At 32.8% G+C, this 17370-nt stretch overlaps 2 protein-coding genes across 6 annotated transcripts in view; one reads left to right on the forward strand and one right to left on the reverse strand.

Annotated features, from left to right (window-relative positions):
* Positions 1–3603, forward strand: part of LOC106469788 (filamin-B-like) — a 50149-nt gene extending 46546 nt beyond the window's left edge. For all 4 annotated transcript variants that reach the window (XM_022398349.1, XM_022398351.1, XM_022398350.1 and 1 more), the window contains one exon: positions 2352–3603. In XM_022398349.1, the coding sequence (XP_022254057.1) occupies positions 2352–2644 (293 nt within the window). In that variant the 3' untranslated portion in view covers positions 2645–3603. The remainder of the gene's footprint in view (positions 1–2351) is intronic.
* An 87-nt stretch (positions 3604–3690) lies between these two features.
* On the reverse strand, positions 3691–16948 carry LOC106469789 (peripheral plasma membrane protein CASK-like). 2 transcript variants are annotated; one of them, XM_022398346.1, is made up of 6 exons: positions 16583–16948; positions 15472–15621; positions 10426–10506; positions 9830–10032; positions 9502–9588; positions 3691–5398 (listed from the first exon to the last, which is right to left on the reverse strand). In XM_022398346.1, exons 1-6 carry the CDS (start codon positions 16854–16856, stop codon positions 5219–5221), a joined length of 975 nt encoding a protein of 324 aa, XP_022254054.1. In that variant the 5' UTR covers positions 16857–16948; the 3' UTR covers positions 3691–5218. The 2 variants fall into 2 exon arrangements, with proteins under 2 accessions (XP_022254054.1, XP_022254055.1); XM_022398347.1 differs by lacking the exon at positions 10426–10506.
* Positions 16949–17370: the final 422 nt, after the last annotated feature.

Raw genomic sequence — 17370 nt, forward strand, 5'->3', positions numbered from 1 at the left:
TCCAGTCTTTTTATTATGTATGTGATGTTTAATTCATTTTGGATTAACTTAAAATAATTAATATCCAGTCTTTTTATTATATATGTGATGTTGAAGTAGATGTTTAATTCATTTCGGATTAACTTAAAATAATTAATATCCAGTCTTTTTATTATGTATGTGATGTTTAATTCATTTCGGATTACTTAAAATAATTAATATCCAGTCTTTTTATTATGTATGTGATGTTTAATTCATTTTGGATTAACTTAAAATAATTAATATCCAGTCTTTTTATTATATTATAATTGTGAAGTAGTAATCTACAAATGTTGTATTACATTATGTTAAATATATATATTTACAAAATTAAGTATTTGGTAGCTTCATCCTCTTACAAATACCTAATAATTATTAAATTACTGAAAAAAGAACTGCTGTTAATCCAGGAAAAGTATGTTTCAAACTTCAAAAGTCTTCAATTTTCTATTGAAAAAGCTAATAAACATGCAGTAAAAAAAGCTTCGTCTAATGGTATTAATATAATCTGTACTGTTTACCATACATGGATTACAGTGCAGTTTTAATTTGATGAATTAAATATGTTCTCCTTCAAAAAAAAATATTTTTTTAATACCCATTAGAAGAAGGGTCAAATTTTATTAATTTAAGTTTGATTCAAGTAAATTTTAATGAGTAATTGAAACTTCAAACTTTTTTTGGATTAATTTGTAATTACTTTCATGTTGTATTAATTAGAAAGTTAATTTTTATTATGGAGAGATAGATATAAGAGATAAGCCTTAGAAATATACTAATATGCCATTAATTTTTCATGTTTGTTCGTTTTTGTTTGTTTTTAATTATGCACAAAGCTACACAAGGGCTATCTGTGCTCTGCCCACCACGGGTATCGAAACCCGGTTTCTAGCGTTGTAAGTCCACAGACATACCGCTGTGCCACTGGGGGGCATTTTTCATGTTATTTCCACTTTTCAACATTGAAAGAAGTAGCAAAATTAATTTCATAGTTAAAATATAGTGCAGCTGTATTGGATGATTAGCTCATAAGTTACATCCACCTAAGCCTGGCTACATACTGATTTTCAGTTTTTATAAAGTTTAGGCATTTAACACATAATATCAAACCAATAACAGATATATCTAGAAAACACCGTATATTCTTCCACAAACTTATTTAAAAATTATAAAGACGGTTTATAAAAGAAAGTTGAATTAACTGAGAAGCTGGAATTGAGTAAGTACTGTTATTGTTAAGAAAACGGGTGTTCTGAACAGTGTACAGAGAATTCAGTGAAAAAACACTACCACCAGAGCATTAACAATTTAACACAGCAGCATAAACTAAACAATAACACCTCTATACAGTTAACAGTTTACTTAACAATAAAAAACCTAAACAATAACACCTCTGTACAATTAACAGTTTACTTAACAATAAAAAACCTAAACAATAACACCTCTATACAATTAACAGTTTACTTAACAATAAAAACCTAAACAATAACACCTCTATACAGTTAACAGTTTACTTAACAAAAAAAACCTAAACAATAACACCTCTGTACAATTAACAGTTTACTTAACAATAAAAAACCTAAACAATAACACCTCTATACAGTTAACAGTTTACTTAACAATAAAAAACCTAAACAATAACACCTCTATACAATTAACAGTTTACTTAACAATAAAATAGAAATTTAAAAAGCTTATCACATAGTTATTGTTTTTAATTAATTGATAAACATCAAAAGAACATAAAACACATTTCTAATGAAAATATGTGTTGTATAAATCCTTTATGTCTACGACAGACCATATAGGAATTTAGTTTTCCTTTACCGTTATGACACATGTTGTTTCCCATTTCTAAACTCTTAAAAACTGTAATTTATGTATTACACTCATTGTTTCTCATTCTTAAACTCTATAAGAAATACATAATTTTTAGATAATAATCATTGTGTTTCACATCTTTAAACTTTAAAAATATCATTTATTTTTATACATTATTCAAAATTAAAAGATAAATAAAGGTTTCACAAACACTCATCTTAGTTGTACACTTATTTCGTTTATGAAGTTGGGTGTTAACAAATTTCTTTCTTTCTTTTTTTTTCCTAATACAGAAGAAAAAATTTTGGGAGAAAGGTTTATTTAATTTATAAACAAACAAATTTTAACCTGAAAAAAATCCGTCGTTAACTCGCATAATTAAACCATTATGAGTTAATTATCCGAACATTTTGCTATTTAGAATCTAATGAAAATTAATCATAATTTATAAAGTTACTAAGGTTCTGATGAATAGCATGATCTTGTATGAAAATAAACATTTGATATTACAGGAGCATTTAGAGTTGAAATGTGGAGAGAGAGCCAGAAAGACAGGACAATTCATTGTAATTACAACCCCACTGAACCAGGTTTTTATCAGCTGGAAGTGAAGTGGTCAGGAGAGCATGTCCCGGGGTCTCCTTTCACAGTGATGATTTTTGACACTCAAGAAGAAGTGATTCAATATCTACAAGGCCATCATATAATTGACTCTCTATTGTCAGCAGACTATTTTGGTGGAAGCATGATTTCCAGTACAGGGTTTGGACAGATGTCGTGGCATGGATCCGTAACCGAGCTGTGAACTGATCATGTAGTTGACCAGTTGTTATGTAACTTTCACCAGTAGCTCCAAAGGTGAATAAATAACATAAGTGTATTAATAAATAGTGATGAAATCTAAATATAAATTAGGGACTTTGTATAGAAAAAGGTTAAGAATTTTATCAAAGTTTGTAATATTCATCAAAGTGCTTATATTGCAATCTTAAATCCATCTGGGAGTAAAATCAATTTGTCTTACATGTTACTAAGTTGGTAAACTACTAAATATTGCTGTATTCATGAAACTCCAAAGAGTAGTATGTACTTGTTTCCTTATAGTTAGTTTGTTTTAATACAATGATGCCATTTTTGTTATTGTTGTCATTATTGTTGATATTGTCATAATTAGCAACAATAATGAATTGAGTACAGCACATGTTGAGAAGGATGCTAATGCGCTGGACTCAAGAGTTAAGATTTTTCTTTGTTCCCATAATTATATTTGTGTATTATTTGTTATTGTTATATTTGTGTATTATTCGTTATTTTTCATAAACTCCATGCCACCTTTTTTATACTTCTTCAATATATGGACTATGTGTTAATTACAGATACACAATTAACTGTCAGTTCTGTCTATTCTTTAATGCGTGTTTTAAAGCTCAGAGACAGTTAACCTTTTATCATCATATATTTTCCGTGCAATACGTGATGGGAAAAAAAACCTTCCATGGATGATAAAGGATTAATAGGAGTTTGAAGGATTTTTATATATTGATTTTTTTTTATGTGAATTTTTTTATCACTCTTTTAAAACCTACAATGAATATCAGAACTTTTTTTCCAAGGCTTCCGATATCTCTACGGGATACGTGAGAATTGTTTGTATATTTTCTTTGCTAAACCTTAAAAAATTGCTTTTCTTTTTCAACAAAAGTGAATAAAAACTTCTAAGCATATTTCCATTACCATCCATAATTTTGTGCAATAAACGACAAAATTATGTTTTTTTTATTTCATATCCACATATCCCTGTTGTATTTTTCAATGTGTTTTCTTTATTGTTGAAAAGAAATGATTAACAGCTTTAAATACATCATTCAACAAGAACAAACTATAACATTTTATATTGCAACTACTTTGTATTTTTAAGAACTTCGATTTTTTACACTATAAACAAGATCTTGTATTCTTTGGTTGGTATATATAGACCCTAGCTGTCTTAAAGATTTCCTGTACAACAACTTAACTTTAACCAGCCATTGTACTTATAAATATTTTAGGACTAATATAAATTACTGGTCTGAATTCCATTAATACTACAAAAAAAAACTAATCCGTAGAAAAATTTCCACCTCGTGTAACACATCACTCTAAGACGTGTAAGACGGTCCCTTGCAAGTTTTATATCTAATAACGTGTAGGAATGTAACCTCTTTTTAATAAAGCTAACGTACATTAAAAACGATCCACAAAAGCAAACGGATGTTGCAAGTGACCCATAAATGTTATCGGATATTATAAATGACCCATAAAACTGGTAAATGTTGTAAATTGTGCACAAAACTAGTGAATTTCATGTACCAATCACAAAGTCAGATTCATACAACTTGCACTACTATAACGATAGAAAAAGCCGCTCACGAAGGTTATCCTGAATTCCTGGAATGCTCATACATACCAATATTTACACACAAATTTATAAGATATTTTTGTTGCAAAGTCTTCCTAATTCCATATATCAACAAAACCGTGTTAATCAATATTTGGCGAATTCTTTAAGAGTGGTTCATTTTCAATACATGCGAAGTTCACCAATTTTCAGTACACTTCGTTTCCCAGTTTTCACAGGAATTGAAATTGTAAAAAAGTCTGACCAATGAGCACTAAATGAGAAGATGCGACTTCAAAAAGATGTACCTTGATAATATCCTCTTAACATGCAGAAGTAGAACGTGTAACAAAAGTTTACTACGTGACAAACCGGCAATCTTTTTAGTAAGACGTATGGAAAAACGTGAATCTCACAATGGATTTCAAGTGGCATATCCGAATTAGACACATTATTCTATTATATTCACTACGGAAACAACCACCGTTATTACGTTTTTCGAAGTTAAGAAAGAAAAACAACTAAAAACTCGGCTCAATTACAAAAATCGCAATATTCGCCACACTGACAAAAAAATTAGGTCAATGAAGTAATCTTAAATACTGTAAAAACCAAAACAAAAAATAACCAATATGCATAACCGCTGGGCTATCCTAATAAAACGTTTTGTTATGCCGGATTGTGGATCCGTGGTTCGCTCCCCGTTACCGCCGAAAAGCCGCGCTACACACATTCGAGTCATGAATACGTTATAACAGTAACGGTCAAATCTCACTATTCGATTCGAATAGCCCACGAGCTGGTGATGGGCGAAGCCGACTAGCTGCTTTCCCTGTAGTCGCAGATAATACTTGAGCCCGGTTAAAACGTTCTACAGCTTATATTGATCAAAACTTTTCTGTCGATTCAAATATTTGACTCGGTAAAAAAACTCATCAGGAAACACAATTCGGCTAACACGCGTGTTATGGAAGACGTATACGTTTCTAAAGAAGTTACAATTCAATAAACCCAGCTCACAGGAACCCACTGACTTGTTTCGTTTATGTGCTCTATCTGTTGCTCCAGGGTCTCGATTGTCTCGTCGATGTTACTATTCACAATGATCAAGTCGAACAAATGACCGTAGGCTTGTTGTAGAAGTTCACTCTCCTTTACAAGACGTTCCAGACTTCCGTCAGTCTGGTAAAAAAAAAAATCATGTTAATCTAAAACTGACAAAAAACTTCACATTTGAGCTGACTGGAAATCTTTCGTTAGCGCAAAGCATTTTATACGAGTTAGTTTGACGTTACTCCACACGTTAATACATAGATATCTCACCACTAATTTCAAATACATGTTAAACTTGTACGTTTACGTGGTCATTTCATTGAATTGGTACAACTTTACTGCCAACAATAAAACGAAATACATTTTAAAGAAACTTGCTGATGGTAGTTGATGAAATATGGATTTTTAAAAAGGTTGTAGTGGTGACAATAACTACTTCAAATGTAGGAAGAAAAAAAAAAGATAATATGTATGTTTGTATAGACACACACAAACAGATTATTTTGTCGTTTTTACAAACTTTTTTTCTCTTTAAAATCGTGTAATTTATTCAGTTGTGCAAGGTTTATCTACATTAGAAATATAATTACTGAATTGAACGATAGTTTGTTGTTAAACACAAAGCTGCACAGCGTACTGTCTTGTGATTTTCTCAATACAGGAATCGTACCCCCGAATTCTAGAGTTATAAGCTGCAAAACTTACTTCTGAGCTACTAGAAGACCTGAATATTAAGTTTACGAGCTACTAGAAGACCTGAATGTTAAGAACTGAATTATAACTGGGAAGGGTATCGCAATGGATTCAGTGATATACGCATCCACATTTAGAAGAAGATGGATCAAACTGTGTTTTATAATGCACATTCAGTCAGTCGGAATAACTCTAAATTCTACAGCGTGTGCTACCCAAATGCAATGAAAATTCAAATCCACATACCTGTGGCGTACGAAGAATTCTATTCCTCATAAACATGCAAGTTATTTCTCAAGAACGGCAAAAATATATATTTTAAATTGTGATTGTTGAGTTCATTGAGAAAATATACGAGATATTTTACGCGTAACAAAGTAAACTTTACTTAACATTCAGGTCTTCTAGTAGCTCGTAAACTTTACTTAACATTCAGGTCTTCTAGTAGCTCGTAAACTTTACTTAACATTCAGGTCTTCTAGTAGCTCGTAAACTTTACTTACTAAAAATTGCTCTGGTAGTTAGGGCGCTCGACTCGTAATCCGCGAGTTACGGGTTCGAATCCCCGTTACCGAACATGCGCACTCTTTCAGTCATAGGATCGTTATAACGTGATGGTCAATCCAACTACTCCTTGTTAAAAAGATTAGCTCAATAGTTGGCGATGAGTGGTGTTGACTAGTTTTCTTCCCAATAATTTATTACTGCTAAATTACAGACGACTAGCGCAGATAGCCCATGAGTAGCTTCGCGCGAAATTCAAACCAAGCTTGTTAGAATCTTGAATCATTTAATTCTCTAATTATAACTGTAATTCTTGTTTCGATGTTAATGCTTCTTGAAAAACAGGTTTTTGTTTTGTTTCAAGTTGAGAACTGGGTAAGAGACACGCTTTTGTTTTTATTTATTATATAAATCATACGATGACCACCTTCGACTTGCGGGGGGTGCTCTTCGCTTAAAGACTGTAAAGTTCATTGATACAAAAATATTTGAATGAAACCCACGTTTCCTTTTCTGGGATGTACGTTAAAGATTTACAAAGTCAAATTTGTAGAGACAAATATTATATTACATATATGAGCTCGTATGTAGCATATACATAATTAACATAGTTCATAAATGTTCTACTCTCGGCCAGTATTAGACAAACTAATTGTTGACTACGATTTAATTTGTTTGTGTATCCTAAAAATATGATGTAGATGTATGTCTCCTTAGTTATCTGGACTCTTGTACAATTAGGACTGTAGGTGTGACAGTTTCTTTACTTTACGTGACAGCTACTTCATTTACATTACGTGATAGTTACTTTCTTTATTTTACGTGATAGTTACTATCTTTACTTTACGTGACACCTACTTTCTTTGCTTAACGTGTCATATACTTTCTTTACTTTACGTGACACCCACTTTCTATTTTTTACGTGACATCTACTTTCTATTTTTTACGAGACACCTACTTTCTATTTTTTACGTGACACCTACTTTCTTTGCTTAACGTGTCATATAATTTCTTTACTTTACGTGACATTTGCTCTCTTCTCGATTGCGATAACAAAACCATGATCAAATATGGCGTAAACTATAAAACTTTCTTTCAATACGATTAAATTAAAATTATCTCTTAACTTTATTAACCAATAATGTATGTTAATTTAAGACATACCTTTTCGTTATTAAAATGTTGTAATGGGATATCCAGTTTCATAAAACAGTGAATTAGTTTCTTCTACTGTAAGCTTTAGAAAGTTATGTCTCAAAGTGTACAAAAAAACGTCGAGAAGGAAGATCAAGATCTGTAATTCTTTACATTGCATCTTGGCCAATATTATTACAGTATAGATCGATGTATTTGATACACAGCTGTTGGATGACGACTTTCATTACCACTGACGTTTCAAAACTGTGTGTCTATACATCTACAACTTATCAGAGTTACACCTGATGTTACATTCTGCACATAATTTCACTCGATTCTTGTTTTTTTTTCCGCCAAATTATTTCTGTTATTTTGCCATATTATATATTAACGCCTTCTGGTATTCTTCATTAAATATCTTAACACATTGAAACTTTTTTGGTTCACGTAATTACTATGAATTACAACTTATCAGAGTTACAACTTACACCTGCAACATTCTGTTTTTCTAGCGTAATGATTTACTGTCATAAAGAAAGTTGCTTACATTCGGCTTCTCTGTCCAATGTGGGCCTAAAAACGTGTGCCTTTCTAATGTGATTACTTCCAATTTAACGTACCCGTGATCGAACCCGTATTGTTTGTTTTTGTGAGGATTCTGATTCATTCTGTAATAAAAGCTACCCCTTATCTAAGATGGAATTAGCATATTAATAACTAGCTGGAGTATCCGTCCCCTGGATGGAAGTTATGTAAATTAATGAGTAATGAAAGGTTATCTTAGGACATAAAAAGTTGCTTCCCTTATATGTAATTGTAAATAACGCAAAAACGCTCATAAAAACTGCAAAACACAAACTGTGAAACCGCAAATTTGCATGCATCTCCGCATGGACTCAACAAACTTTCATGCCAAATTTGAAGATCTATCAACAGGGGGCGAAGTAGTTGTAAAAAACGCCCATAAAATCCATAAAACGAAAAATGCAAAAGTGAAAATTTGTATGTATCTCCTCATGGCCCCAATGAACATTCATACCAAAGGAGGTGAGGTAATGGTGCAAAAGGCAAAACTGAAAATTTGAATGTAACCCCGCATGGACCAAATGAACCTCCATTTTGGTGAAGATCCATCCACACACTGCGAAGTAGTTATACGGATATACAACAGACAGTACTGTTATATTTATATATATTACAGTAGGAGAAGGTTAAATAATTACATTTAACCTAAACAAGAGTAACTATGGCTGATTAAATTTGCAGTTGCCCTACTGACACATCACTAACAGTGGTATCAATCCATTTGAAACATAGGAGAAGACAGAGAATAGCGTCGATTTGATAGAAATATATCAAATATGAGCGCCAACTTACAGTATATATATATATATATATATATCAGGAAAGAACGTCGAGTTACTACAAATCTTACCAGGAAAGATCAACTTAATATATATTTTATCAGGGAAAAAAGTCGACTTAATATATATTTTACCAGGAAAGATCAACTTAATTCATATTTTATCAGGAAAAAAAGTCGACTTAATATATATTTTACCAGGAAAGATCAACTTAATACATATTTTATCAGGAAAAAAGTCGACTTAATATATATTTTACCAGGAAAGATCAACTTGATACATATTTTATCAGGAAAAAAGTCTTCATAATATAAAAACATATATTAAGTCGACGTTCTTCTCTGATAAAACATCTAGTAAGTCGACGTTCTTCTCTGATAAAACATATATTAAGTCGACGTTCTTCTCTGATAAAATGTATAGTGCGAATTTGTAATTACATATTCCTAGACAAACATCATGCATTTCAGTGTCTAAGTAATAAAGCTGGAAGAATGATTAAATTAATCAAGTTTTTATTAAAATTCGACTTACTGGAACATCTTTTATCGCAGACATAGATGGCGCTGCGATGAAAACTACATATGGAGTGTATTCCGCCGTTCTGAGGATTTTCAAAGCCTAAGAATTAACACACACAAAAAAAAGAAATCGCAATTCAAGTAGTTTCCTTTCGTATTATAACTCAGTCTAGCAATTACATAAAAATATAAGATAATATTCAAAGTTTTTAATTCATACACTTTATCCAATGTACGAGTGTTCCCAAATAAGTACTACTAGTATTTGCATATTAAACGCCAATATGGTTCATGTTCAGGAGTTTATGGTCACATTTTGAGATAGACAAATGTTTCCATACCTGGGGTTCAACATCCAAGATGGCCACCTTCCCCTCTGCGTGTATCCCCCTGATGGTTTCCAATTTGGTTCCGTACATAGCATCACCATACGTTCCGTACTCTAAATATTCGTTTGCGGCGATGTCCGCCATCATTTCGTCATGGGAAACAAAGTAATACGTTTTACCATTCTCGTCCGATTTTCTAGGAGGCCTCGTCGTATCTTTTTGTTTTGAGACATTGAGTAAACAATAAAGGCATATACAATGTAAGACATAGTTACACTTACCTTCAAAAGTAAGAATCTGATTTAATCAGTTTAGATATGTAAGCCTTTTAAAAATTGTTAACTTACCGTATAACGACACTATGTATATGTATATATATATGACTCGCTTATAAGAGATTTAGGCTAGTAAATGCCGTGCTTATCAAGGAAAGCATGTAATAAAAATATTATTAATATTCATTAATGTATTGGAATGGGAGCAAGTTACGAGACAACCGTCTTGCGAAAAACTTGGCGGTCAACAATTTTTAAACTGTAGCCTGTCAGTCTTATTCCAAGATGTGAAATAAAAGATTAAAAATTAGCCTACTTGAAGTAGAAACTTACGAGGGATGGGGTAGGCATATTTCTGAGGATGATTTCCTATGAGAGTGTTTTTAATGTGTCTTCTCCCAACTCCGTGTGCGCCTGCGTAGTAAATAAAAAACAACAGTGAAATAAACTATATTTTACAGATGCCTGTCTTCTCTATTAGATCACACGTACCTAAAACAAATACCATTTCTACAAAGAAACTGCGCATGTGTGACTTCTCGTTATACTCTTATAATCTGCCATTATTTTAACTTGGCATTATTAATGCAAAATGTGTAATAAATACAAGATTTTGGGAAGGACACTATTACTTCAACTACTGTTTTGTAATGACATCATTACTCCATCTGCTGTGTTGTAATTACACCATTACTCCACCTACTGTGTTATAATGACATTATTACTCCATTTACTCTGTTGTAATGACATTATTACTCCATCTACTGTGTTGTAATGACATTATTACTCCATCTACTGTGTTGTAGTGACATTAGTATTCCAGCTACTGTGTTGTGATGAGCTGCTCACCAGTGGCTCAGCGGCAAGCCCGCAGGCTGACGACGGGTATTGCACGGTATTACGTGTAAGGGCTATTAAATGGCACAGTTTGTAAGAACTAACTTTTATGACTATTATATTTTCCTTACTCATTTTCACGCACGGCATATAAGCTATGCTTTCTGGTTTATTTGAAAAACATGTATGCGGTTAGACAAGCAAACTCACGTAGACGGAACTTTATTTAATAAAACTACATGTATTGTAAACAATACAGTATAGTAATGGTATTTATAATAGAGAACAGAGTTTGAAACAGTTCTGATCGTTCAGTATATGACAAGGTTTCGTTTTACGAGTTAAAACAGAGAGAAACTAAAAAAAACGAAGAATAGAACTCGTACTAAAAAAAAAGTATTTAAAAGGTATTTATAGCAGTCTATGAAACGAACCGAAGCTAAATTATTGCAAAGTAAAGTAAATGTAAAGTTGTAACAAAGGCAAACTTAGCTGAATATGCAGGAACGTGCGTGTTCACAAAGTGATAAGTATATGGTTTTGAACGAACAGTGCATGCGTAATTTAGACCTAAATAAGTCAAGAAAGCCCATAGAAATTGTATTTAATGTAATGTTAATTTTTTATAACAAATTACATGTGGATTGCGAGTTGTTTGTGTGAAATACTTTGCAAATATAAAACTAACGTTGTAATCGAAACCAGTCCTCATGTGATGACAACGACATTGTGCCACGTGTATATACTCGATGTATTAAAAAGTTTGACTAAGCAAAAAACATGGAAGGTAAATCTGAATTGAAAAGCCAATATGCAATCCGGACTCCTCGGACAAAGGCCTTTCTTTAACGATATGAGATCTGTAGCGTTTGATTGAGAAATTTGCGAGAAAAGTTCCGGGCAGAAAAACGCAAGCATATTATTTATATAGATTATTAGCAAGACTGGGCCTGGAATGGCCTGGTTTTTAAGGCGCTCGACTCGTAATCTGAGGGTCGCAAGTTCGAATCCCTGCCACCAAATAAACTCTTCCTCAGATATCCCCCAGGTGTAAAACGCTCTTATCTTACAACAATTACCGACTGACCTCTAATTCACTATGACTAAGGTCGAGATGAAGAAAAAATAATATTGTAGGACTAACTTTTAAGGCTATTATGTAATACAGTTTGTTAGGACTAACATTTTACGTTTTCTATAAGGTATTGTTTGTATGATGTGACTAATTTATTATTATATATTTATTTTAATATCAACGTTTGTTTAGATTAAGTTTATATTTTAAAACATGCGTAGCTTATAGTGTTAAATATGTATTGCGAAACTCCCGCCTATTCTCCAAAGTTGTAGAAAATTCTCGAGAGTAAGAATCAACAATATATGTGTGTACTTAAACGCTTGTGTTAGCGTCAGTATTGTTACGTACAACTGAAATTTCGAGAAAGGCTCCACACGCCTATAAGTATAACAAAGGCGACGCGGCAAAAAAAGTAGTATCTATTATTAGTTTGCTATAGTCAGTGTGCTATAAACTTCGAAAGCTATAGCTGTGATTGTTATAATGCTTACCAATCGGAAAACTTCAGTTATTTGACCAGGAATATTTACAAAGTTCAAACATTACAAATCATTCAACTTCAGTGGATTCTCATCGGACACTAGTATTTTTACGAAAACATTACATAACGTCACGGTGGAAAACCCGGTGTGTGTGGCTGGTAAATAATGAGGGACAAAGCTAGCTAGCTTTCCGTTAAGCGAACTGTGCCTACGTCAACTCGAAATTAACTCGCTCATCGTGAACCCTCGATAAGATATTGAAGAAGTTCCAGACTAGAAAGAAGACTTTATACTGCTTGTATGTTTGTGAAACTTGTGTTTCTAAATCATTGTTTGTAATAACTGTTATTGTAAATTGTACTGTTGTGTGTATATAAAAACGTATTTGTGTTTAAAAAAACAACAACTGTGTGTATCAATCTTGTTGGCAAATATCATAAACTGGCTATATATCGGCTTTTACTTAACTACTAAACCCAAAGTACAATTTAACTAATAAATTTAAAATGTCATTTAGCTCGGTTTCAGACCATTTGAAATTCTAATAGGTAACAATGAATAACTTTTTACGGCTACTATATAGTACAGTTTGTTAGGACTAACTTTTATTACGGTTATTATATGGTACTGGTTGTTAGGACTAACTTTTTTACGGCTACTATATAGTACAGTTTGTTAGGACTAACTTTTGTTACGGTTATTATATGGTACTGGTTGCTAGGACTAACTTTTTTACGGTTATTATGTGGTACTGGTTGTTAGGACTAACATTTTTACGGTTATTATGTGGTACTGGTTGTTAGGACTAACTTTTTTTACGGTTATTATGTGGTACTGTTTACGGTTATTAAATGGTCTTGCTTATAAAGCTAACCTTTGAGGCTGCTACATAATGGGTTGACCTGTGGTTTATATCTGTGAAATAACTGTCATTGTTTAATTATCAATCTTTACATGTTAATGAATAAATAAAATAGCATACCTCTAGCATTCGGCTCGATGTGTTTTTTCTTAGATTATTGTCGTCCTGCTTCACGTTATAACCCTAACTAAAATGAAGCTTCGCAGTGTTGTAGGATATTCAGTTTATTTATTATATTCGTTAAGTGTATTGGTATTTTCAACTTAATACGATTTTGATACATTCAATAGGACAAAAATCTTCCCGATATCGTCTACGTATACATCTTCCCATCATCATCATGATTTTTGGTATTATGTATTAAGTTTATTATTTTATTTAATCTGCTATTGTGTATTTATAGCTTTGCGCTTTTCGTGACGTTTAATAAGATGTAATAAATCTTTTACTGGTCATTACTAATTTTAATATTTTTTTCCACATTTGTTTTTATTTGCCAAAAATTTAACCATTCAAGGAAAGTTTCCAACTTTTTTGTCAAATTTCTGAATATTTAAATGCTTGTTTTTAGCACGAAGTTACAGAATTAATTATCTGCGCTCTGTCCACTGCTGACCCACTGATGGACTGAACACATAAAATAACTTAAATTTATCTCCAAATTTTAATTCTCCTATTTTGATCTATATCGATTTATCAAGTTGAAATATAATATAATTGCAATATCTAAGAAACATTTTCATCAACACAGAATGGTTCTGACAAAGACTAAATCAAAGCAAATATATAAGTCACATCTATATAAATCTGGCTCCTGAAATGTCCCTTGAATAATAGAAAAGAACATTGAAAATAATATGGCATTCCGATCAAATAATTAAACTAGAACAAGTGATCTATTTGATGACACAACTGACTGGAATGTTGTTTTTGCTGTAAACAAATTAGAACAAAAATATATCAACTAACACCACAGAAAAATAAGCAAACATTTTGTTTGCTGGTTAAAACTATGCATGATAATAGAAGATAACAAAAAATGTTCACCTTGTATAAACTAACTAATTAATTCCTTTTGTATGCCCTCCAGTGGCACAGCGGCATGTCTGCGGACTTACAACTCTAGAAACCGGGTTTCGATACCCGTGGTGGACAGAGCACAGATAGCCCTTTGTGCAGCTTTGTGCTTAACTACAAACAAATAACCTATGGTTAAAACTGTGATTAATAATGGTAGACAAAAAAATTAACCATATGTAAAAGAACTACCGTATTTTTAAATAAAAACAAGAGGGAATATCTAAAGCCGCGCCACTTGAAATTCGTTTAAGTAGGATTAAAGTAAATTAATCTATGAGACCCTTTTTATTAGCTATATTTCTGTGCGCCACTAATACCAAACGTGGGATGCGCGTGTCCTTGATTCAATTTTATTACTCATCAGGATCTCTATCAGCCTAACCCCAAATTGAAATTATTTTAAGCAGGATTAGAGTAAATTAATCTGCGAAACCTTGGGCGTGGTAAATACATCAATCGAAAGGGTTTGACCTCCTGAGTCCAAAACTGCAATTAGATCTCGAATTAGTTAAGAGATATTTGTTTGAATTTCGCGCAAAGCTACACGAGGGCTATCTGCGCTAGCCGTCCCTAATTTAGCAGTATAAGACTAGAGGAAAGGCAGCTAGTCATCACCACCCACCGCCAACTCTTGGGCTACTCTTTTACCAACGAATAGTGGGATTGACCGTCACATTATAACGCCCCCACGGCTGAAAGGGCGAGCATGTTTGGTGGGATGGGGATGCGAACCCGCAGATTGCGAATCGAGCGTCTTAACCACCTGGCCATGCCGGGCCAGTTAAGAGATGACGGAGGTATGGGCTAAAAGTTTGTACTTGAAAAAAAAAAAAAAATGAGCCATTCAGCCGCGGCTAAAAACAGATATTGGTCTAAATCTTACCAATTATGTATAGTAATAGTATGTTAAAAATTAGCCTTTCCTAAAAGAACTAACTGACGTTTTTTTTTGTTGTCTTTTTTTGAAAAAAAGAATATTGGTCTAAATGTACTGTGTTTAAAAATTATGCATATTAATAATAGGTAAAAAAAAAACTTACCTAAAAGAACCAACGTTTTTCTTTTGAAAGATGGCAGGAGGACAACTTCTTCGTAAGTAGCTATGTCCAGTTGATCAAAGATGGCGCTGTGCTTAGCTAAATACTTGTCACGAAAATGTTTTTTCTTTCTGCTAAATATTGAACAACTGACTGGAAGATTAAAAAAATATAAAAAGGTATATGAAATGATTCGGCAACGTACCAGTCTTATATTTAATAGACATATTAGGTATTCAATTAATGGAAGATTATTATAAGAACTTTAGATTGAAAGCAAGGAAGAATGTGTACTAATATGTTAACCATAATATATCAGCAATATCCAGTGCCGACGAGGCCTCTCGCTCAATACCAGAGCTCGTCAGGCCACCTAGGATACAACAGACATGATAATGATCTAGGACTATTTATGTAATCAGTTTCATGCACAACAATTGTCATGGTGTAAACTATAATAAGTGTAAATGAATTATTTATTACGAATAAAATATTCAATAGATATTCACATCATAGTTTAAGTTGCACAATTTTACATAAGTAGTAAAATAGAAAAAGAAAACAAATAAATTATATCATTTTAAGGGGTGGTTTGGCGAAATATGGAATGTACTATCTGTCTGTCTATCCTGTAAGTAAATCTCTAAGAGAATGTCTACAAGAAAGGTTTCCAACTCTTGAATATGTATATAAATGTATCCACACGAAGACAAAAAAATAACAGAGAAATTAACTTTTAAATATCGCATATATATATAGTATGAGAAATACTTAAATTCCCTGACTTCAAACCACCTTTTAGTGACTCATAAAATGAAGTCTCACCTTTTACTAAGTAATTCATCAATGTTCTTCTCCTGTATTTTGTTTGCAAGTCTAAAGATCATGTTCCTAATAGCACTGTTAAAGGCAAGAGAAGAATGAAAACGGTTCGACAGTATAATGTATTTTACTTCTCTCTTGCATGACTGAAACATTAGTAACATTTTCATTTCCCTGGTGGTAAAAAAGAACAACAAGAATTCTTAAACCTATTCAAATGATGTAGAAACTTCCCGCACATGTTTCAGCTTTTACAGATAAAAATAATTACAACGTTTTAAATCAAACTTACCTTTATCGCTATTTGTTTTTTCCATGGCAAGCGAGGCCATTCTCCACTCTTGAAGTTCAGGTGAAGGAATGAGTCCTGCTGTGCCATTGGTGCCCTCTTTTTTCGCTTGCCACCAATTGTGATCATCCTTACTTATCACTTGTAGGATATCGCCTGTTTGAAACGACACTCCAGCTTGAGGACAGGGGATCAACTCGTCGTCATATGGATTGTAAGAAAACTGAGCACGTACGTAGATCTGAAATGTGATTGGAAGGTACAGTTGTGTCTGCATGTGATTGGAAGATTCAGTTGTGTCTGCATGTGATTGGAAGATTCAGTTGTGTCTGCATGTGACTGGAAGATTCAGTTGTGTCTACATGTGATTGGAAGATTCAGTTGTATACACACGTGACTGGAGGATTCAGTTGTGTCTACATGTGATTGAAAGATTCAGTTGTGTCTACATGTGATTGGAAGATTCAGTTGTGTCTGCATGTGATTGGAAGATTCAGTTGTGTCTACATGTGATTGGAAGATTCAGTTGTGTCTACATGTGATTGGAGGATTCAGTTGTGTCTGCATGTGATTGGAAGATTCAGTTGTATACACACGTGACTGGAGGATTCAGTTGTGTCTACATGTGATTGGAAGATTCAGTTGTATACACATGTGACTGGAGGATTCAGTTGTGTCTACAACTCCTATTTATTGAACATCAAAATGGTGTTTTTACATGTTTTACACTCACCAAAAAGAAACCTATCATTCTATAAGTATTTGAAGAATTTGTAGCAGTCCGCCACAAT

The sequence above is a fragment of the Limulus polyphemus genome, unplaced genomic scaffold, assembly GCF_000517525.1.
Source record: "Limulus polyphemus unplaced genomic scaffold, Limulus_polyphemus-2.1.2 Scaffold3658, whole genome shotgun sequence".
NCBI classification, from domain to species: domain Eukaryota; kingdom Metazoa; phylum Arthropoda; class Merostomata; order Xiphosura; family Limulidae; genus Limulus; species Limulus polyphemus.

Excerpts from the sequence above, each read along its gene's own strand:
- LOC106469789 (XM_022398346.1), bottom strand. The coding sequence starts at position 16,856 with ATGCAGACACAACTGTACCTTCCAATCACATTTCAGATCTACGTACGT. Across the intron at positions 15,622-16,582 it reads AAAAACAAATAGCGATAAAG|TCAGTTGTTCAATATTTAGC; the intron begins GTAAGTTTGATT and ends TTAATCTTCCAG. Across the intron at positions 10,507-15,471 it reads AAAAACGTTGGTTCTTTTAG|GCGCACACGGAGTTGGGAGA; the intron begins GTAAGTTTTTTT and ends TTTACTACGCAG.